Here is a 24,398-nt window from a genome sequence, read left to right as displayed (position 1 = left end):
TTAACCACTCTGTGTCCCCATTTATATGAATGTGCAAAGGTCATAACCACAGACCTTAAGTTACAAGGTCATCATAAGTATAACCATAACTCACAGACTGCTAGACAGACCATCGCCTGGTCCACAGTAAGTGCGAAAACTGTTAATAAATATTAATAAGAGTGATGCTTAAGTTCTCACATTTAAAGGGTAGTAAGAGTGAAGCACTGAGAAATGATCTCAGTTTTTCCATATCCCCTTTAAATATCTTCTAAAAAAACTTAAATAATCAGACCAATTCTATGTAATTAGTTTCCCAAAATTATTAAAGCATATTTATTATGTAATCACAATTGACCCTCATCATTTGCAGATTCAAGATTTGTGACTTTCTCTTCTTGCTAAAATTTATTTGTAATCTGAAATCAATGTCCATGGTGCTTTTTTGGTTACGTGTAGAACAGTGAGAAATTTGTGTCCCCAGCTGTACGTTTCCCAGCCAAGGCTGAACAAGGAGATGCTCTGTCTTCTTGTTTCAATTCTCATGTGGTAAACAAGTGCCCTTTTTGAGATATATTAGGTACTATGCATCTGACGTTTTTGTGCTTTTTTTGTTAGTGATTTTGTTGTTGGAAATGACCTCATAGATTCTTTTATCTTTCATCATCCTTATTTTGTTATCCTGTTCATGGATGCGGCAGCATCTCGTCTTAGAATATCCAGGTATCTATTAGTAGCTCTTAGTAAGGTATTTAGTGACATCCTTCTGATCTTGTTCTGTTTATGACTGCTGCTTCTTTCTGGGGCCATTATCATCTTCCATATTATTTTTTATAGTTTCATTTATACTAAATTTTTTCTTTGATGTCTGATGGTCTCAAATTATTGGTTTACATTAAGATGAAATACTAACAAGCTGATTTCAAACTGCAAATTCTAGCGCATGGGGGGAGCTTATTAAGTAATAGCCTCACTACTGGGAATTAATCAGGGATCCGACTGTCAACTTCTCTAAAGTTATTTTCTCTAGAGAATTATTATCTGATATTTTCACCAAGCTGCTATTGCTCTGGGCAGTAGATGAAGGAAGAAGACATGAGTATCTCACATCTTTGACTTAATAACCCTGGCCCACATCTCGGTTCCCTTCTGTAGTTAATCTCTCTGAATCTTTGTCTTCCGTGTTTAATTTCCCTAAAGGGTAAATATACTGGCTGCTCTAAGGTCAGGAAGGGTTATGGTTTTACTGGGTGTGGGTGGGAACCTGAGGCCTAAATTATCTTCATGGCTTCAGACTTTCTCCTGTTTCAGCACCACACTTCAGCCCTACCTTCCAAGTTATTAAGAAAGCAGCAATATCTTGTCCAGTCTTCCCTCAATGTTGTCACGCTTTCTATTACCTTGATTCTCATTACTAGCTCTTAATAAGGTATTTAGATTTCAGCTTTCTTCTTCTTCCTGGTCACCATATCTCCCTCTAATTTGCACCTTCTAATATTAGTTGACGTCTCTCATCCAACATAGTCTTATTTTCTATACTTTTATGGGCTTACACCATTTATAATATTTTGTCATTCTAATGGTCTAGGGTGCAAAGGAGAGGTGATAATCCATGCAATCAGTCAAATGAATTGTGTATGTTTGTTGAAATCAGACAAATAAGAACGCTTTCAGGTTGTAAGAATGGATTTAATTTGGCTCTCAGGCCAAATCACTGGCACTTCTGGCTTCTCTGCTGTCTTCACACTTACGTTTAGGTCACTTCTTTGACCCTGTCCTCTTCTCCTTTCATTCTCCAATGTTTTAATTTACATCTATTATCTTACAGAGTATCAAAGTAAGCTGGCTGCCGCCTCCATCGGGAACACAAAATGGATTTATTACTGGTTATAAAATTCGGCACAGAAAGACGACCCGCAGGGGTGAGATGGAAACGCTGGAGCCCAACAACCTCTGGTACCTGTTCACAGGTCGGTGTTCCCAGGGTGTATGGGGTCTCAGAAGAGTTTGACGAATTAAATGCTTTAGGAATAAAATATGCTTTCACTTCAAAGGAAAATTGATTTTTTTTTTCCTGGCAGGTGACATTTATTGGCCAGAAGAAGGGCAACCTTTATATTTCAACTTTATATTCTCTACAGTGCTTTTAATACGTATTTTGCTCTGTACCGTCATCCATTATAACTGTATCTTGAGGTTTTTAATCCATATTACTTTCTCAGCATTGTGGATTCACCAGGAGTTCCTATTATCTTAATAACTTAATGTTTTCACTGATAACTTGTAAAAGTTATCTAATAACATGGTTCCAAGTTTAAGTCACTTTGATCCTCCTCCTCCAATCTCCAGGGATGAGCAAGGGCTAGAAAAGGAGGAATAGGGTAGATTAGGGAATAAAGAGAGAGATGACTCTACTTTCTGCAAAAACAAAAGTAAATTGACTCTTGTATCAGTATTGTTAGAATTCATGGTACATCAAACTGGACCCAGTTCTCATACAAAGAAATTTTATAATTTCATAAAATGAATACTCACATGTTTCCTTTACATATTGGAACCCCTATAACATGTCAGTTCAAGTTCCCAGGAAATAGACAGAGGCAACGCTTTCAAGGTAACACCTTTGGGAAGGGTAAGCTCAGGAAAGCAGGAGGGAACGGACAAGAGGGAAGAAGGAGAATCAGATGATGGTGGTACATTATTGAGCTGGACAGCCACAACTTTGGAACAAGCTCAGGGCTTGCTATGTCCCCTGGGTAATTCTCGAAAAGCTACATATTTTGTCACAATCCGTGGCTGGATAGGAAATGAGGATGGGAACTACTCTGTACCTCCAGACAACCTCCTGCAAAGCCAGAGAGTCTGATGAAATTGCAGACATGCCATGTACAGGCCAGCACTTTCTGTGATGATGGCTTGGTCTACGACAGTCGCGGTGCTTAGAGATCTACAGCCCTAGGAAGAGCTTCAGCTGTGGTTGGGACTTGGCAGCAGAGAACATAGCAATGGCTCATGACAGACATCGGAAGGTGAAGTTGTGCAAAACTGGAGTGGCACACGAACTGGGTTTGGGAGAACATACAAACTGTGAAGTATGTACCTTGTGATTAATGGATAAAGCAAGCTAGTATTTCAAATGAGAAAAAAGTAATACTTTCTTTATTCCTTTTCTCTACACCAGATATTTAGTACATTTCCACTGGAAATGATAGCATACACACACACACACACACACACACACACACACAGAGTAAATGTCTTGTTTAGCTCAAAATCAGAGACTTGAAAGTGCCCTGGGTTTTCTCCCAGTGTCCAAATTTTGTGCCTTTTCTGCCTATAAAATTTTAGCACAACGGTGAGAAGGCTTCCAAGGTTGATTGTCAAAAATGACATTACACGTTTTCAATCTAGACAAAATCTCCTTGACAGGTATGGTTGAATCTAAGAGAAAGTATTGGCATTTTACCATACCATTTCAAAAGCTTTTTAAAAACCAAATCAAGCTTCTGTGTTGTTTTTGTTGTTGTTGTTGCTGTTGTGATTTTTGTTTGTTTGTTTGTTTTTTGAGACAGAGTCTCACTTTGTCACCCTCAGTAGAGTGCCGTGGCATCACAGCTCACATCAACCTCCAGCTCTTGGGCTTAGGCAATTCTCTTGCCTCAGCCTCAGGAGTAGCTGGGCCTATAGGCACCCGCCACTGTGTTTTTTTTCCTTGATGAAATCATGGAAGGAGATAAAAATAATTGAAGTGAGGCATGTCTGTTTATTTAGTACCACATGGAATTTACTTAAAGAGAACTCTCCAAAACTGAAAATAATGCTGAAAATATTTTCGTATATTCCTAGATTTAATATTAGACTAGAAGAGACCCTGAGGATAATGTGACCCAAGACTCACTTTTTTAAAGATATGGAAATTTGATGCTCTGAAACTTTCTTGCCATTGCTTTTCTTCCTGAAATGAAAAAGATTGAAAATATAAAATAAACGCATTATAAAAGAATGAATTAAAGGATGAATATTCCAATAGACTAAGGAATGGAAATTCAATTGACAGAACTATAAACAGCCAATAAACATGATAAAATGTTCAATCTCATTAGTAAATAGAAAAATGCAAATTAAAACAAAAATGAGCTGGCATTATCCTTTGATTAAAGTAATAAAGATAAAAATAAATGATGGCACCCTGTCCTGGAAGGAAAATGAGGCATGTTGTATTTCAGTCCTTCTCCCAAGAGGTGTGCCTTATACCCCTCGGACTTTCCCTAACAAATGCAGACAATATAACTATTGTGTGTACCCTCATGTTAATCTGAAATTAAAAAAATTAAAAAGAATATGAGAAATCTAAACTTTCCTATACTCCTTGTGGGACAGAAAATTTCTGGAACCTTTCTGTAAACCAATGTTGATCTATTTGTCCTATTTATATATAAATACTTGAATATGGGTATGTATATATGTACTTATATTAATATATGCACATTTGTCATAGAGGTCATAAAGAAAAAATTTTAAATTTAAAATTCTAAGGATTTATCCTAGGAAACAGTCATATTTTTTGCAAAGTTCTTAACTAGAAACATATCCATGCAACAGTATTTTAATAGCAAAGAATATTTCTTATAAAACTTATGCATCCAACTACAGACAGTGTCCTAGATAACTCAGACACAATCGTATCACCGAATATCATAATGCAGGGTAAATATATTAAATGACAAGTTAATATTTTTAACCTATTGTTAAGGAAATGCTTCAATTTTAAATCAGGTATATTACGTGAGTCCATATTTATAAACAAAAATATGCATTCATATAAAAATTTTTGAACAATTATATATGAAAATGTTAATAGCGACTATTGTTTGCTTTTTAACAATACAATATGTATTTGTAATTGCTCGTGTAAATTACAAAAATAAATGAACAGTCAAGACTTCAATGGCATATTACAACTTGCACTTAAACCCAAAATTGAAGCTTTCCTCCCACTAAAGCTATCTCAACACCAGATAAACAGCTTAGAGGGAATGGTCTGGGCAAACAATGGAGAGTGGCAGCCTCATGGCAACTGAATTCACTGGTGGTTGTGAGTTCACTTAGTTCTTTTGACAAATAGAATTTAATACATTTAATACATTCAGTATTATTGAACTAAAACTCTGACTCTCTAAATATACAAAATTTTAGTACTTTCCTTCTGTGTAAGATAAAATCATTGAGAGAGAGAGAGAGAGAGAGAGAGAGCAAGAGAAAGAAAGGGCACATGGACACAGCAAGTATTAACCCTCTCACCACCAAAGACCCTGTTTTAGTCCTATGGATGCTGGAACAAATGACCACATACTCGTTGGCTTAAACCAACATGAATGTATTCTCACAGATCAGGAGGCAAGAGGCCTGGAATCCGGGTGTTAGCAGGTTTGGTTCCTTCTGGAACATCTGCGAAAGAACCCAGCTCACGCCTTGCTCCTGACCTCTGGTGTCGCCAGCAGTCCTGGGTTCTCCTCTCTTTGTTCCAACCTCTGCCTTTGTCTTTGCCTCACCTTCCCCTCTCTGTTTTCTCTCATCTTGCAATAGGGACACCAATCATTTCAGTTAGGCCCCACCTCAAATCCAGAATGAGTTCAACTTAAGATCACCAATCAATTATGTCTGTAAAGACACTATGTCCAAGGAACATCATGTGCTGGTGATCCAAGTAGACATGAATTTTAGGAGGGCACTACTCAACCCACTACAGACATTTTGCAGTTACTTTTCCACTCTAAGATAATCATTTTGAATTATATCTTTTAATAAACTTTATTTATTCAAAAATAAAAAGTTGGGTTCTACATTTTTATTCATCTAACACGTGTGACAATTACAGCTTCTAATCAGCATGGAGTGGCCCATCATCACTCTGATTTGTTATCATTCCAACCAAAAGCAAAGACATGAGTTGTATGAATTAGTTTGTTATTGGGACTAGCTCACAAATGTCTATTTCTATTTTTACAGATTTTAGGAATCGGGACCCAAATTTGAAGTCTTTGTTCATACTGTTACTTATTCATTTTATGAGTTATAAAGACATATATAGGAATACAAATAGGTTCTGAGGAGCCGTATTTATAACTGCACCTGAAATTTATTGCCAAAAATAATCGCACATAATCCTTTTTTATTTGAACTAAAGCAATAAAAAGGTTATTGATCCAACTAATTAGCATAGCTTTCATCTCATTTACTTAATCACAGTGCTAAGACATTTGTATTCTATACTTGATCAATCCCATAAAGGCATAAATGTATTCATGATCTCTGTATATATGACTTAATGAAAGAAAAGGTTATTGAATAGCATCATACCCTTAAACATTTTTAAAGAAGCTCTGCAAAACCTCTGCCTTCCACTCCCTGCTCTATTCTTGGCTATAGAAACACCTGTTGCATTATTAGAAATTGTGGGTATGTCCTCAGTGCTATAAAGCCTTAAGGAGCCCTGGGAAATAACACCATACACTGGTAGCCTGGCTGGGCTTTAGAGTCGGCCCCAGGATATATCTAGCAACTTCCATACGATGTAGTATACAGGAGTAATTGATTTTCCATCTACATCAGCAGCCCTGTAAAATGTAAAAAAATCGACCCTATGTTTTCAATGCCTGTAAGATACATGGGTATATTGATTCGGCTGTTAGAAAATCGGGATTGCCAGAACGCTTCATTTGTATGATATAAATATTCAGGTGTTGAGGCGCAAACATTTTTTTTTTTACCATCCGTTATTTGTTAGACAGGTGTTTTTTGTTGTGTGTGTTTTTTACCAGGATAATGAGACATCTGCAATAACAAAGCAATTCAGAGTTATAACAAGGGTTTTAAATGGTTGCTATCAGCTTTATTGTGGGAATCTGTGTCAACTAAATATTAAAATGCTCTTTTTAATTTTTGATCGCTCTTCAGAGAAGGTTGTTTGGAATTGAATTTAAGAGTTTCCTTGTGTTTCACGGCCAATATAGAATGAACATAATGATAACCATACATTGCTATTTTATGAACTGAAAAATTGAAACAATAGCATAGAAGTTTTATCACAAGGTTAACATTAGGGAAATAAAGGGAAACTCAATTGTTTGAATAATGTGCCATCTCTTACCATGAGATCTAAAAATGAGAACTAGACAAGAAGAAATAGAGAGCTTGAAGGCACTTCGTATTGAGGATAGAAAGCTGAGATAATCTGACTTCAATAATAGAATGTTTTACAGCTAGGAAAAGCCTTGCTAGCTGTACCATCCCTCCCCAGAAGCAGCTAGGGAAGACACGCACACATTGAGATGAGACTTTAGGATCCTGGGGAACAGAGCAGGAACCACACAGTTCATCCCATCCAAACTCCTTATTTTCAAGAAGAGGTAACTGAAAACCAGAGAGAGATATCACTAAGATCTCCACTTGGGGATGAACTCAAGTAGACTGCATGTGTTCAGACTCTGACCTATGTGATCCTCGCACCATATTTGTCTCAGACTCACTTAATTGTGAGTGACTCAAGCTGTTATATGACTCTATAAACGATCATTGATGTAAAAATAATGTTTCCCATTTGCAGCCATAATTGCCACATCACCGTTCACTGAGCATGACACCAGTCACTCTGCTACAACCTTTCTATATAGATGAATTTTACATTTAATCATTATAACAAGTTTCATTTATATATCCCCACTGTATTGATAAGAACACTGAGGCAAAGGGGAGGACTGGTTTTTCAAGTTCACCCCTGCTAATAAGTGATGGAACAACAATTCAAACCTTATTCTCTCTAAATTAAAAACCTTACTCTTAGCTCTTAAACTGTAGATAATGCATTTCTGACCATAAACAATGAATGTGTGACTATATGACTATATCAAGGATAGTGGAAAAATGCCAGGATAGAAAGAGATGTTTGTTAGAATTATCCAGAAAAATTGAAGATTACCTTTGCAGTGAGGGAAGCTGAATAACTCAAGAAGAGATTAAATTAAAGCTTTCTTGACCAATTTATTTTAAAAAACATTATTTTATATTCCCATTATCCCAGGTTAGAAAACATACATTTTAACAAGTCCTGGAACTATCCACACACACAGAAAAGCCTTCCACTAGAGACTGACTTCCACCTCCAATGAATACATAAATGAATGGATGGATGAATAAATAGAAGCAGCCTTGAACTACCTTTTCATATTAGCTCTCCGAGTTGGGCTCTCCCAGAATTACTTGATCATAGTGATTGTATAACTCTTGATGATACCTCCTCTTTCGATCAGGGTAACACTTTTATAAACAAAATAATGATTTAACTCTTCTTCATTCTAAATTTTGGGCATTATTGATCTCTTAGGTTGATCCACTGTCAAAATAATAGAATCATCAATTCTATGCTGCCTGCTGTCTGCCCATTATTCGTTGCTGATATAATTATTATAAAAACAAAATCCTTGAGTGTCTGCATAGAGATTTCTATTTGTTGCAGATGTCTCTCTGGGGTTCCACACTAGATTAAGTGGACCTTTGAAGACAGGTGCCCAGCAAGAGATAGAATGAGCTCTGATTAAAGGGCCACACAATATGCTTGCTGAGTTTCTCTGAGCCTTATTACTCTTGTCTCTATAATAGGAGCAATCATATATTCTGTGCCAAAGTCACAGGGTGTTTAAAACTCAAGTGAGAAAGTAAGCTGCAAATCACTGTATAGATATTAGTTATCTTTACATATATTAAATGTTTGATCTTATAAATTACCTTTAAACGTACTTTGCACTTGTTCCTCACAAGAACACTGTAACGTCCTCATAATCAGTAATCGCTTTAGATGGAAAAATGAGATTAAAAGAGCTTTCAGTACATCTAAAACTTGCCCAGCCAAGTATTTCTTACAGCATAAAAGCAGGGCCAACTGTAACCTAGCATTCAAAGATAATGTCCAGATCACCTCAATGAAAAATCAGAATGGTTCTGCTTGTTCCTACATCCTACACTTACCTAGATTTAGAAAAAGAATCACAAGTTTAATTCTGTTGATAAAGGTTTGATACAGAAGTTTTCAAATTTAGAATCCAAAGACTCAGCCAAACATATGCTAAAATAGGTATTTAATTATTTTAGATCCCACTAGGATAAACTGGTGGGATCTATGTGTAGGTGACACTATAGTAACTTTTTTCACAAGTAAAACTGTTGGAGGTGAGTTACCTCCCTTGGTAAATTTCTCAATGCCAAAGTATTGTTGGTTTATTCATATCATCACTTTGTTAGATGATTTCCTTTATTAACAAGATTCTATATACATATTTAAACATTCATATCATCACTTTGTTAGATGATTTCCTTTATTAACAAAATTCTATATACATATTTAAACATGCATCTCTACATGTTTGTAGTAAAATGCAAAATCAAGGACTTTGTAAAGATAAAATATATTTCAAAGCAATTTGACAAGATTTTCAGATTTATGATATTAATCTGTGTGGGTGCTAGAATTTCACTGCAGATGTATTGGAAAGAATGTCAGGAATTATTCCCCTGCAGTATATGGTTGGAAGGGATATTCTGATAAATAGCTTGGGCTTAACAGGGAAGACCTTGCTGGACAAATACTTACAATATAATAGACGGTCTCTAAACCGTTTTCTGGTGTTAACTTCAAGTTATTAGCATGCCTTCTTTTACCCAGAACTGGATTACTGACTCTGATCCTGAGTTCAAAATATACAAATAAAAATATGACAAAATTATAAGGATACATTTGCATACAACCTTATAGTGAGATATTTTAACTAACTTCTGTAAAAAACTGAGAGAATGTGCAAATAATCACTCGCATGGATTATCATCACTTCAAATGAATGGATTCGACTACAGAACATTCAAAAAGATTTTCAATTTATGTCAACACATTGCACATGGTAAAATGGTATATCGGGCAGGGTTCAACCAGAGAGACAGCCAGCTGGAATTTATACTGAGAGATTGTTTGCAAAGAGTTGGCTTAATCAACTCTGATGACTGGTTGGACAATTCCAGAATCCACAGAACAGGTCATGAGGAAAGACAGGCGGAAACTGCCAGGGGAAGTTGAAAACCAGTGCAGGACAGAAGTGCAACTTCAAGGAAGCCTCAACTTTGTTGTTAAGGCCTTTTACCTGATTGAATCTAGGCCACCCAGGTGGTTGAGGAAAATTATCTCTTACTGAACATGGCCCAGCATGGTGGTTCATGCCTATAATCCCAGCAGTCTAGGAGGCGGAGGTGGGTGGATTGTCTGAGCTAAGTAGTCCAATGCCGGAACAAGAGCGAGACTGTCTCTACTAAAAATAGAAAAATTGGTGGGCACTGTGGCAGGTGCCTGTAGTCCCAGCTGCTTGGGAGGCTGAGGCAGGAAGATCGCTTGCTTGAGCCCAGGAGTTTGAGGTTGCTGTGAGTTGACACCACAGCACTCTACCCAGGGTGACAGAGTAAGACTCTTGTCTCTAAAAAAAACTAACTGACTGTGGATATTATGGATATTATGGATATCCCATAACAAAACCCCTCACAGCATCACCTCCGTGGGTGTCTGATTGACTAGCTGGATCCTGTAGCCTTCCTAAATTGATACATGAAACTGCCCAGCACAGATGGTATTCCAAGTCAGTTCCTGGGGACCATATTGACATAATTGTCTATCCATTTTGAAGACAAATGAAATTATATTTCTAAACGATTTTAATTTTGATGGATTAAAACTCTGTTTTAGATAAACCACTATGAAAGTCATATGCTACAGTGTTTGGGTAACAATTTCTTCCCAGAGATTTCCCTCTATTAATTTTTTAGAAAAGCCTTTTAATCCCTTTGCCTCAGAAATCAAAAACAGTGCCTATAAAAGGGTGTAAATATTAACAAGTATCAGATCAATGCTATTTTAACAAATTGATGTAAGGACATGCCTACGTGTTCAGAACCATCTTTTTCGCTACCACGTTGACAATATTAAATGTTGTGTTTCAATCTAATATTTTCTTAGGGCTAAATGCTGTTGTACCTAATTAGCTTTAGTAGATTTAGCAAAAGATTTTTGTGTGCACGTTCCATGTACCAGGCATGTGGTGGGCTCTAGGAATATGCCACTAAAATACCAATAATAACAAAGAAAACAGTGCTAATGACATTCTCATTTCTTGTCTTCATGGAGCCTCCCATCTATTTTTTAAAACTGGAAGCTTGTTTAGAGGACAGAATATTGTGTTGTAGATACCTTTATGTGGATGGATTTATCAAGTGGTCTTCTCATTTAGTACTGCTTATTGAAGGCAATTGCCCCTTGACAGTAACAAATCCTTTTTAATCAATGGTTAAAGCATCATCTCCTTTTAGTACTAAGTTAGAATTCCCTTTACTATTGAGTATTCACTCCTTAGGCAAAAATCTATAAGTATGTTATTTTGCACAGTATATAGCATCATTTATTCAATTTTAATTATAAATTTTTCATGACACCAATTATATGGACATTTCAGATCAAGGAAAAAACCCAAAGAGGTTATATTTTTTTTTAATTTTTATCAAGGTCCTTCAACGTCTTGAGCTATAAAGACTTGCCTATTTAAGCTGAGTTCCCAATGTCTCAAAAATGTCTTAGGGTCCTTTGACTAATGTCATTTTTAAGAAATAATAATTTGTTGTGTTAATGAGCTACTTTAAGATTTAGGAAAAAGTAAAGTTATTCACTTCAAAAAATTATGCTTATCAGACTAATGATCCATGTGGCTCCCTGGTCCACCTCTGTTCTCCATGTTCTGTAAAATATACCCTAATATTATAACCGGGTACGGCATTATGTGTCCAGATTATCATAGATACTGACTTTCTTCTCTCTTATGGAAGCCGATGCAAAACCAAATATACTCAAAAGATAGTTTTCTGGTAAAGTACACTGGCTTTAGATTCTTCTGTTTTGCCCCAAGAAGACAAAAACACTGACCTTGACTGAATGATGAAGACATAAATTTTTAGATTGATAGATTCATTTATAAGCAGGGTTTTTGTGAAAAATGAAGAAAAATGATTCTTGCTATTTTTTATTATTCTTCGTTATTCATATTTTATATTCTGCTTCTGCCATGAGGCAATTTTCAGATACATTTTTATAAACAAAAAAGTACATGATGATAATATAAAAAAAAATTACTTCTCATTGTGATATTCCTACCCTTTGGTCAAAATAACAATAATTACCAGAACAGTCACAAGTAAGGTAAAATTGTCAATTATTCCTAAAATGTTGCTAAAGCTTTTTGAAAATCAGTTACAAATAATTGCTTTGTAACATTTTTTTCCCTTTGTAGGACTGGAGAAAGGAAGTCAGTACAGTTTCCAAGTGTCAGCCATGACAGTCAACGGCACTGGGCCACCTTCCAACTGGTACACGGCAGAGACCCCAGAGAATGATCTGGATGGTAAGTTCCCTACTCACCATCATTCTGTCATTCTGATTTCTATCTTCTTGTGACCTCAGCTTTAAAGGGTCCCCTAAAAAAAGTACTGTAAATGTACTCCAACTTTGGGGACATTTATTTTCTCTGTAGCTCCCTATAAAAAAAACAAAAGAAAACATAACAAAAAAACCATTAATTAATACATAGTCTTCAATAATGCCATATAATAAGCAACATGCCATGGAGAGCAAAGCACTAATTATGCATTAATTATCATCCTCGTATCAAATTGCTTTTTTTCAAGATAATCTGAAATGAGATGTTTTTCTATATAGGTTATTTTGGATAATTGACCTTAACCATTTTCCTCTTAAGAATTATCATTATTTTTTATAGTAATCATGAAATTTTCATATAGCTTCTTTTGCTCTTTTATGATGCTTCTGCAAAACATCAATTGTGCATTTTTGACTTCCTTATGATGTCACTGTTACTTGTTCTTATCAAGAACGATATAAAGGACAACCTACTTTGTGTGTTAGTTGTTAGTTGCCTTGCCCCATTCATCAATGCAGTACTAAGCTTCATATAAAATTCCAGTACCAAGAAATTAAATATAAGCAAAATCCTCAAAATTAGCCCAGAAGAGATTACTTATTGAAATTAAAACATCATGAGTTAATTTTTAAAATAAAGGGAAATGGGCAAAGGAAGCAACATTAAGATATCTAAATAATAAAACAGAAATATATCATATAGAAAATTAGAGTTGTAAGTGAAATAGGTAAAAATTCATGAAAATGAGAGGCACTCAGAAAAGACATAAATTATGATCAGTATATTTAAAGATAGGTAATCAAAACTGGGGCCATGAAGGGATGGATAAAAAGATAAACTCATATGTACTGAAAAAGTCGGGCACAAGATCATTGCCTAAATAACTGACAACACAATTTTCTTATTTCTTTACTGATAGACATGAAATTATTGCAGCAAAAAAGGAGAGTAAAAATTCTATATTTCTTTTGTTTTTCCCACCTTGCCTCTCCCTTCCTCCTTCCTCTCCTCTCCTTCCCTCCCCCTCCTCAGTTTTATTCTCAGTTTTCTTTCCATTACCTTTCTCAAATCTTTGACACCTTTCTCTTTCTTGAACTCCACTTCATTCTCCTCCTCCTTGGTCTTTCCCTTACTTCTTCTCTTTCTTTTAAACAACTCCCTGTCATTCATGATTTTGTGATAGTCACAGATTTGGTTTTATTGAAATATGATGGCAGTAAAACAGTCAGCAAATGATATTTCAGCATTAATGATAATGACTGCCAGGGGACAGCATATTAATTTAAAGAATGTGTATAGAAACCCAAGTATCAGGCACTATGCTTCACTCTGTGGATACAATAATAAATAAATAAGACATGGGGCCAAGTACAATGGTTTGTGCCTGTAATTCCAGCACCTGTGAGGCTGAGTTAGATGGATTGCCTGAGCGCACAGGTTCAAGACCAGCCTGAGCCAGAGTGAGACCTCATCTCTGAAAACAGCCTGGCGTTGTGGTGGGTGCCTATAATCCCCGCTACTTGGGAGGCTGAGGCAAGAGAAACACTAAAGCCTAGGAGTTTGAGGTTATGACACCACAGCACTCTATCCAGGGTTACAGTGAGACTCTGTCTCAAAAAGAAAAAGAAGACTTGGAGCTTCGACTTTAGTAAAGAAAGACAGATTTTTTTAGATAAGTATAGGAAATTCCCATTGTTACAGTTCAAACCTAGTTGGATATTCAAAAACTGCAGTTTAACATAAGATGTATGGATAGACAGACGTGGGGACAGAGAGACACAAATATTGAAAATTTGCTTTTAAACTGAAATTTGAAGGATGAATAAGAATTAGTTGTATGAAAGTGTATATAGAGACTGGGGGGGAATGAAGAGTAAGGTAAACATAGATTTAAAGTCAAGGCAATGGCTCTGTTCATTACAGAGGCTCTCCACACTGAAACACAGAGAAGGCATAGGATGAGGTATTTCAGGTAGGCAGTTCTAAGTCTGGAACTAGGCAGGTCCAAGTTAAGTTTTTTGTTTGTTTGTTTGTTGAGACAGAGTCTCACTTTGTCACCTTCCACAGAGTGCCATGTCACAGCTCACAACAACTTGAAACTCTTGGCTTAAGCAATCCTCTCGCCTCAGCCTCCCAAGTAGCTGGGACTACAGGTGCCTGCCACAATGCCTGGGTATTTTTAGAGACAAGAGCCCTCTGGCTCAGGCTGTTCTCGAACTTGTGAGCTCAGGCAATCCACCCACCTCAGCCTCCCAGAGCACTAGGATTATCAAGTTAACAATTTTAAACATTGTCTTAAGAATGCCATTAGGAAGCAGTAGGCCTAGCCATTTCCTTATGTTGACCACCTCAGTATCTTGATCAATTTGTTTATAGTCCTCTGAATGGTCAACTTACAGAGCTTCTACTGTTAGTATTAGTTTTACTTCAGAGTAACAGGTGGGGCGGCGCCTGTGGTTCAAAGGAGTAGAGCACCAGCCCCATAGACCAGAAGTGATGGGTTCAATCCTGACCCCAGCCAAAAAAAAAAAACAAAACACTGCAGAGTAACTTAGGCTATGAAAATTCAACTAATGTGATAAAGTCAGCTAGCAGCTATAGAGCTGAAGACTACACTTTGTGCCTTGAGGTCAAGTGCAGGGACCAGAGCACAGCTTCCACTAATTCCACAGAACTGACTTGTGACAGTAAAGACAGTAATTTAAGGTGAACAAATGACTTAAGAAGTAAGGACCTATCATTTACCCAAACCTGAGGGCCTATATCTCTTACTAGAAGGAGTGAAAATAAATGGAGCAGAGGTGCTGAAGGTCTTATAAAGATCCAGAATAAAAGGGATTCTCAGCTTGACTTGTATGTTCTTTCTCCTGACTTTGAGTCACAGTCTACGTGGAACTAAAATATAAAATCACTGCTTCTTAGATGACTCAAAACTTCCATTTACCCCGTGCTTTTCCTATCCATGTAATCTAAATATGATCCAATTCATACATCTTTTTTAATTAAGAATCTGTGTGCCATGTTCGTGAGTAGGGTCTTAATAGATGCTTAGTTGGATGTGGTTGGACCTTTCTATGCTCTTGGCTTAATACTGTCTCTCTTCTACATGGAGCGCCCCCCTTACTCTTTCCTTACTTGAGGATGGATGCAGTTGTTGAGCACTATAATTTAAGAACCTACAGGGTGCTGAGTCACGAGGAGTGCAAACATGAACTATACGAGACCAGCTCTTTTGAGGCACAGCTAGTTAATTGCTGCACTAACTGGAAAGGACTTTGTGAAAACAAGTAACATTTGACCTAGAAATTTCAGGAAAGGGGATTTTGACAAGTAGGATTACAGGGAAGGGCTTATGGGACAGCAAAGAATACACTTTTCAAAAAATACCCTTAGGAAAATGATTTCTACCATCCTTAGTTCAAAATGCATCCTCACCCATCCTTTACTGGTCAATTATCACAATACATACTACCTCTGTTCTCATTTACCCATCTCTTTATTTGGATGATAATTACTAAGATGATGAACTTATCCTTTTCCATAATTCCATAATACACACATCAGCAATCAGAAAAACAGTAAATGAAAAATTAATAGAGTTGATACTTTCTTTTCTTTTCTTTTCTTTTTTTAGAAACAGAGTCTTACTTTGTCACTCTGGATAGAGTACTATGATATCATAGCTCACAGCAACCTCTAGCTCCTGAGCTTAGGCGATTCTCTTGCCTCAGCCTCCCAAGAAGCTGAGACTACAGGCACCCACCACAATGCCCGGCTGTTTTTTTGTTGTTGTTGCAGTTTGGCCGGGGCCGGGTTTGAACCTGCACCCTCAGTATATGGGGCCGGCGCCCTACTCACTGAGCCACAGGCGTTGCCCAGCATTGATACTTCTTGCCCATATACTGTTATATATTATGATTTCAGATTGTTCATTTTTAAACATAATAGAAACTAACAGCCGTTTCAGGGCATTTAACTACGCAAAATTGTGAGCCGGGTCTGTATCACTTGCTGTAAGAAATGCGTAGTCCCTGAGGGTTTTCCTAACTTGTTGACCCTGGATCACTTTCCACTGAGACACTTCCTTAAACTGATTTTGATTCCCATTCCTTCCTTTTGGTTTTCTTTGTTTGAAATGTGTAACCCTTGATAAGAATTAATATTTGAATAGATGGACATGTTCAGTAAGGGTCACTAGTTGCTCCAAAAGAAGACTGGCTTACAGTATTTAAAGATATTTATTTTTAAAATATTCATCTCTTTTTAGGATGAATATCTTGATGTGGATGCTTACATTTAAAATAAATTTAAGTGACTTTCACCAAAACTTTCTTGACTACTGTAGAAAAGCTTTGAGTCCTAAGTCCTGAGTAAAATTTCAAATAAACAAGGAAGTAAAAGTCAGTGGAAAACAACCAAAGGGACAGAGCGCAGAGGGAAGGGGAATAATTCAGCCCATTGGCTACTATGAACTCTATGTGGGTGATGGGCACATCCATAGCCAGGACTCAAGCTTTACGTAGTGATCCATGTAATCTAAAACATTTGAAAGTCCTTAATATTTTGAAATTTTAAAAAAAGTCTAAATAGAACTGCTTTGGTTTCCCTTAAATTATGGTAAGGGGAAAGCAATCCATTTGAAAACCACCCAAAATAGGAGGCATTTTTTGTATAGTTGAAGAATTCTATATTGGAAGACAACTGTGGGAGTTGCCCTCCCTGGATGTATTCTGTTGCATAACTTGCTTCCTGCTTCAGAGTCCCCTGGTGAACCCCAAGAGTGTGATCTACTCCTTATATGTAACTCTGGGCCTGCAAGTCAGTTCAACAGAGGCAGTGCTGTTTGCAGGTTGCTAAAAGCAACCCCCTGTCTCCCATGACTTCTTGTCCATCCTCTTGCATTCTTAGCCTGACGGAGGCATCAGCCTTGGAAGATAACAGTAACTTGGAGAAATACCCTAATTCCTTCCAGAGTACCCCTTTCATTAGGATGTTTTGTTAAAGTAATTATAAAGCCAAATCACAGTTTGTTTAAGGTTCCCTGGAAAGCTTGTAGTTATTACTGACAGCTGGGAAGTTTTAAAATATGTATTTTGTGCCTCAAAAATCTCAGCTTTAAAAAAAAGAACCAAGATCATTAGAATTCCCCAAGGTTTTTATGTAAATGTCTTGCATAAGGAAATGAGAGAATTTGTGATGAAATTCAGCAAGGTATCCACCGGGATCTGTTTGTCTTTGTCTATTTTTTTATATATAAATTTTAAAGTTAACAGGTGGAAATGGCTATACATAGTCAATAAGCATGTGATTTAAAATTAAACCTCTGCACTAAAGTGGAGGAGCTCAGCTATGGGAAATCAGCAATGCAGAGACTTCTGAAAGTAGAAGAATGATGTAGCAAAAAATGTAAACCTAGCAGCTGGCTCTAATGTCCTGCCCACGAAAATAGGTATTTCTCTTTGTTAACCTGTTCAGGTCGTTTCACTGCAAGTTCATTTCAAATGAGAAGAGGAGTAAGGCATGGGATCTATACCAGTGAACAAAAGAATGTGTTCTTCTAGCACTTGAACTTGGTGTTAGTATGAGATTTGGTGTACACGGAGTGTGGGTGGCTGTCATGAAATAGAATTTCGTTCACACAAACTTTCAATCAGAGCCTCTTGACAAACAGGCTTGGGAATCAGATGATCCAGGGGAACAGTGGCTCTTCTGCCGCAAAATTGAAGGACCCAGCCCCTTAATATTGTTTAAGTGGATTTCATTTTATACATAAGGGGAATAGCAGACAAAGCCCAACCTGATTTTTGAAAACAATATAAAATCTACTTCAGTTCTTAGACAAGTGGTTGCTTAGAATCTCAGAGTTCCACTGCACGAAGGATGGCACAGATTGTTTAGACAAGAATAAATGTTCCAAGGAGTTTTAACCCTTTCCTTGGCTACAGCGAACTTTAATGTGCTCATGGAGTGTCTAATCCCTTTAGGACTTACTTGACTTTTTCAGAGTGTAATGTAAGGAATGATAAGGTGGTTTCTGGAGTCTTAGTGTCTAGACTTGAATGCAGCTCCACTCACTGTGTTAACTTGAGCAAGTTAACTTGACATCCCCAAGCCCTAAGTTTTCTCATCGACTAGGTGAACATATCAACCTTATCCATCTAGGGGGCTCTTGTGAGAATTAACTGTAATAATGGCAGTAAAACGTTCAATAGTGTGCTTTTGTTTCTAGATTCGATAAATTAGGTTTCAGACTTTGCATTCCTTTTTGACAATAACGTAAAATACACAATTGGTCTTATGAAGCTTCTCCTTGACCATGACAAAGCTTTACTGTCTGCATTAAGGGATTAGATGTATTTACTTCTGTTACAAAGGAGGGCATGTCTTCAGCGCACTTTAAAAGCCCAGATCTAATTAAGGTATAAATTTAAAGGATGTCATATAATTACATCAATAGATGCAAGAGGAAATTTTATAAACTTAGTCATTATCAATTTTTTAAAAGCTCATGTTAATATAGAAATATAAGTAAGCTTTCAAAATTTTATTGTTTTTCCTACAAGAAAGTAAAAACAAATGTTATGTGCTAAATGTTAAATTACTAAAGACGTACTTTGAGACCCAAACATGCCTAAAAGCTTCCTATGATTTCTGTCACTCAAAAGAATATAGAGGTTTTAAGAAGATAAGTAAACTTAAAAAGCTATAATATTTTATTGCAGAAGGAAGGAAATTTTATTTTTATAAATATGTGGCTCATATTTGAAAATTTCACAAAACTACACTAAAAACCTGTTAGGACTAAAAAGAGAATTGAATACGTGAGTAGATTTCAAAATATAAACATTAAAAAGGAGCTAGCTTTTCTTTATAGTAGCAATAATTAGTTTAAACATTAGAAAGAAAGTAAATGCATTTATAAAGCAACCCAGAATGTAACATCTAAGATTACATTTAACGAAATGCAAACAAATGTATGGGAAGAAAAATATAACATTTCATTAAAAAATGTAAGAAGACACGAATAAATAGACAGATCCATGTTCCTGTGTGAAAAATCTGAGCACTGTCTAAACATTAATCCTTCATGATGAATTGAATGAGATTATAATCAGAGTCCATTTTATATAGAAGTATAAATGCCAAAGAATTCTAAGAGATTTTGAAAAAGTATAACAAACATTAATATTTGCTATAAAATCTGATTTAAAATCAGTATAGTACTGTCTGCATTGGAATCGACAGATCAGTGTAACCAAATTTAGAAGACAGAGCTTGTCTGGGTATAGCTGGGAAATAAATATAAAAATAAATTTGGTACCTCAACCAGCAGATTGAAAAATCTCACTAATGATGAGAGAATATTGCCAGTCCTTTTTATAGAACATCAATTTTTTTGCTCCCTCTTACATCAAACTAGTTGACAGTTGTGGGTTCTCCTGATGGAATTGAAGGCAAAGGAGGATAAAACAATCACTTTTTGCATTAAATATTGTTGGAAAATTAAAAAGCCAGGGGTGGTGGTTAGGATTTCTGTCATTGTTTCGTCTTTTGATACTTTTAAATATAACAAAGGTAGAGAGAGGGCTTACGCACAAATTCTTTCCTACCGTTTGAAGTTGTGGGCTGATTTCTCAAGGTACCATGGCTCTTAATACTTCACTTTGGGGCCTGTACCAGTCCAGCCGTCATCAACCCAAAAGCGTCCCCATCATCCTCAACTCTTTCGTGTGACTCCCTGCCAATATTCAGTCAGGCACAAAGGCCACACCTTCCTGATGGATTTGGAACCAGCCTCTCCTTTCTACTCCCCCTCTCATACTTTATTTGTCACCTGAAAATAGCCTCAACCATGGTCCCCTGAGGCCTGTTTGTTCCACACCCCCTGTAGACTCCACAGTGTTGCCAAGGTGATTTTTCACAACCAGATCTCATAGTGTCACTTCACTGCTCAGTTCTTCTCAGTAGGGTCCTGTCCTTAGCCTCCCGTCCGACATCCCGTTCACACGTCCCTCAGCTGCGGCACGTCTCCAGCTTTGGGACTGGGTGTGCTCCCGTCTGAGTGTCTTTTCTTAAGTATTTCACAAGAATATAAATATTCTACTTGTCCTTCAAACCTTGCTGAACAGCTATTCTGAACCTGGGGAGGCTGCATCGCTTATGTTTATTTGTTCTGTAAATGCTGCTTTCTTGTTTATAAAATAAAGGAACAGACACTGAAATCACTCTGACCTATCATGATACCTACGGGATCAAGTAGTAAGCATGCCCAACTGCTGGATGCCTGCAGCAACACTTTGGTAGTGAACTGTCTTTGGATATCAGATGTAAATGCCATCTAAATATATCATTGTAATGTACTAATCATGATGTGGATGGTATTTTTAAAACTGTGTGCAATCTTAATTTGGTTAAAACATTTTCTATTTCAAAAGAATGGATAACATGAATATTAAAATTACTACTTTAGGGGGTTTGTGTAAAGCAAATACTGTGGCCTTATACTCAAAGTACCGTAGAAAATATGTCTCAGTGGATGCAGGTTGCCTACTAGACTTCATATAATTATGCTAATTTATCTTAAGTGATAAGAGCCCAGGAACAGCTACAGACTGCCCTGGACAGTTCATGCACTACCCTGTTCTTACTTGTGCAGTGTAAAGACTTCGACCTCCAGCTAGCAGGTGATCGCATTGAGTGATCATTTTCTGTTGGAGGCACCCGGCTTGGTGGCTTTTACTCTTCACCACTCTGGGTTGCTGAATTTAATCCTACCCTATAAAAAAGGAAAAAGACAAAATTACAACTCTTAATGTTAAAAGTAACCACTTGAGATAAGCAATATAAAATCAGTAGAATAGCTCCGACAGTAATCTCCATGGGAAATGCGAAAAGAAATAGCATTTATTAAAATAGTGAACACACGTGTAATAACTCCTGAACCCCGGTATAATAGGTCTCTCTAAATTTCAGCCATTATTGTTATTAGGGAAAAGAACAAAATCTAGATGATTGAAAAAAATTTAAAGCTGAAAATCCATAAGTAAAAATTAGTCCTAGAGGAAAGAACTTTAAAAGTTTGTCATGAATATGAACAAGGAGAGGTGGGAAGAGGGCTTCACTGTACAGGGAGAGCCTGGTGAAGGTCTGTGAGCGATGGCATGTTTTGTGTCACGAAGGGAGTGATGGGTATGTGATTTTAACTGTTAGCCAAAACCTGTAGGACCCTACACCACTGAATAAATGTTGTTGTTTATAAATATTCTAAATACTATGGCGCCTGTGGGTCAAGGAGTAGGGCGTTGGCTAAACCTTCCATATCTGTGTACATGTATTGAGCCCTGACCTTTCACCAAAACCCCAGACTCAAAACCTCCCAGAATGAGGTTTAAATGGTAATAAATGCTGTAAGGGAGAAATGGCAGAGGTGGTGGGTTCAAACCCAGCCCCGGCCAAAAACCGCAACAATAAAAATAAATAAATCAATATTCTAAATAAATTAAAAAACAAATACGGAGAAAATGGTAGGAGTAAAATGTTAAAAGAATATAAAACAGAATTCAATGGTGAATAGAAGCGGTAATATACTACAATAAATACATAAACAATAGCATTCCAAATTTATGGAGACCAGTGGCCTAAGGGAAATGATGTCCATCGGTGAGAACACAGACCCTGCCCATAGAAATGAGCACATTAGTCCCTCTCAGACCTGCTGGAAAGATAGAGTATGCGTATGTCAATTGCCTTATGTAACTCTCTGTAAAGAAATATAGGCTATTAGAGACTGGAACAAAACTCTAACAAAATGATCCATAAAAATGCAGTGTGTTAAATGGGGAAAGAATATGTATTTGTCAAAAGTGCCGACTGCCTGACACCACTTGGCAGTGCTATCCACGGTGGACGGCGCACAGCCGTGATCATTTTCATCAGGAAGGGCTGGCAGAAACAAATCCTGCTGGCCACTAGGAGAAAAAAGACTTTAATCACTGTATTTTCATCCTGTTTCATTTCTGTATTTTTTTCCTTGAAATTCCTATCTAATAAAAAGAGGCATATAAAACTTATTTTATATATGATGGCGGCTATGTATAATGACAGTTCTATTTAGCCTTATAGGAAATATAGACTTTATTCTTATATTTCTGCACTTTATGCCAGGAACTGTTCTAGGGACTGGAGTTGGAGAACTTAGAAAAAGGGATAAGAGAAAAAATAATGATCCCATGCAACAGGTAGCAAAGTAAAATGGGAATAAATGCTGTGAGGGAAAAATAACAGAGATTCGGAGTGATGAGGGGAAGAGCAGCACTTTAACTATGGTATTGAGGGAAGGCTGCAATTGGAAACTAAATAACAAAATCCTGAAGGAGTAACAGGAAGCGCTATCTGGAGCACCGTTCCCACGCACAGCAAGTGCCAATGCCCTGTGGCTGGAGTGTGCCTAGCAGGTTTGAGGAACAAAAAAGTATTCAGTGTGGACTAGCTGGTTGGAGGGACATGAGCAGAGGAAAAAGCAACAGAAGAGGTTGGAGAAGTAAGAGAGGGAGAGGGATGGATCTGTATGGCCTTTAAGGTGATCCTGAAGGCCCTGGCTTAACATCATGATATGGAACACTTCGGGAGGTTTTGAGCAGAGCTATAAAATGATCTTAACTGAATTTCATTTATACACACACAGTCTATATTCAAAATCTTTGGTTTAAAATACTATCTGTATGCTACTCACGTCCATATGTCTGTACATGTGTCTAGCCCTGACCTCTCACCAAAACCCCAGACTCAATATACCCACCTACTGCCATGGCATTTCCACAGGCTTGATTAATAGGTACCTCAAATTGAAATGCCTCCAAGAACTTGCTTGTTTTTTATCTTCTTAGACAGCGGTCCTCAACCTGTGGGTCGCGATCCACAGGAACTGTATTAAAGGACTGCGGCATTAGGAAGGTTGAGAACCACTGTCTTAGTACATCGTCTCCAATTTGCCCAAGCCAAAGGCCTATGTGTTATGATTCTATTTTTTTCTCACACCACTCACGTCCAGTCCATGGCTGTTGCCTGTGCCTTACACATGTACCCACTCTGTCCACTTTACATCATCTCACAACTGCTACCCAGACAAGTAAAAACACACTGTTATGGTCTCCCTGTTTCTCTCTATGCCCATTCCCTGAACATCTTTTCACCTGGAAAATAATCTTTCAAAAACATCATTTAGACCAATTTTTCCCCCTCCCCTTTCCCAGGGAAAACCATCCAAGAGCTTCTTATTCTTAGAATGAAATTTAAGTTTCTTACTCACCTTGGCTTGCCTTGCTTATAGTAACCTGTCTCTCGCTTACATCTTAGCCATTTCTAAGTGTGTAGTTCAATGGCATCAAGTACACTCACATTGTTGTCTAACCATCACCACCATCCATCTCTAGAACTCTTCGTATCTTGTAGCACTGGAGAACTGTACCCATTAAGCACTAACTACTCATTCACCCCTCCCTGGAGCCCAGGCAACCGCCAAGCCATTCTCTGTCTCTGTGAATCTGACTACTCTGGGAACTCCACATAAGAGGAATCATGCAGTTTTGTTCTTTTCTTATTAGCTTATTCTAAATAACCTCTTCAACCGTGTGTCAAATGTTCTTACTTTTCAAAGACCAAAGTCTATTCCCATATATGAATATACCACACTATGTTTATCCATCTAGCCATGGATGGACACTTTCGTTACTTCTACCTTTTGGATAGTGGGAATAAAGTTCTTATGAATAAGATGAGTATACAAGTATTTCCTTGAGTTTTTGCTTTCAGCTTTATAGGGTGTTTACTCATAAGAGCAATTGCAAGATTGATTATATTGCAAGGCTAAAATTACATGTATTTTAAATATTTTGAGGAAAC

General features: G+C 37.1%; 1 protein-coding gene across 1 annotated transcript in view; it reads left to right on the top strand.

Annotated features, from left to right (window-relative positions):
• DCC (DCC netrin 1 receptor) overlaps positions 1–24,398 on the top strand; it is a 685,279-nt gene that overhangs the window by 491,262 nt on the left and 169,619 nt on the right. Inside the window, exons 12-13 of the mRNA XM_012801997.1 lie at positions 1,808–1,949; positions 12,351–12,461. Coding sequence (XP_012657451.1) covers positions 1,808–1,949; positions 12,351–12,461 — 253 coding nt within the window. The remainder of the gene's footprint in view (positions 1–1,807; positions 1,950–12,350; positions 12,462–24,398) is intronic.

Source organism: Otolemur garnettii, unplaced genomic scaffold (genome assembly GCF_000181295.1).
Source record: "Otolemur garnettii isolate 467f Iridium unplaced genomic scaffold, OtoGar3 scaffold00012, whole genome shotgun sequence".
Classification (NCBI taxonomy): Eukaryota; Metazoa; Chordata; class Mammalia; order Primates; family Galagidae; genus Otolemur; species Otolemur garnettii.
Note: the sequence above shows the minus strand (reverse complement) of the source record. Positions and strands in the feature narration are given on the sequence as shown.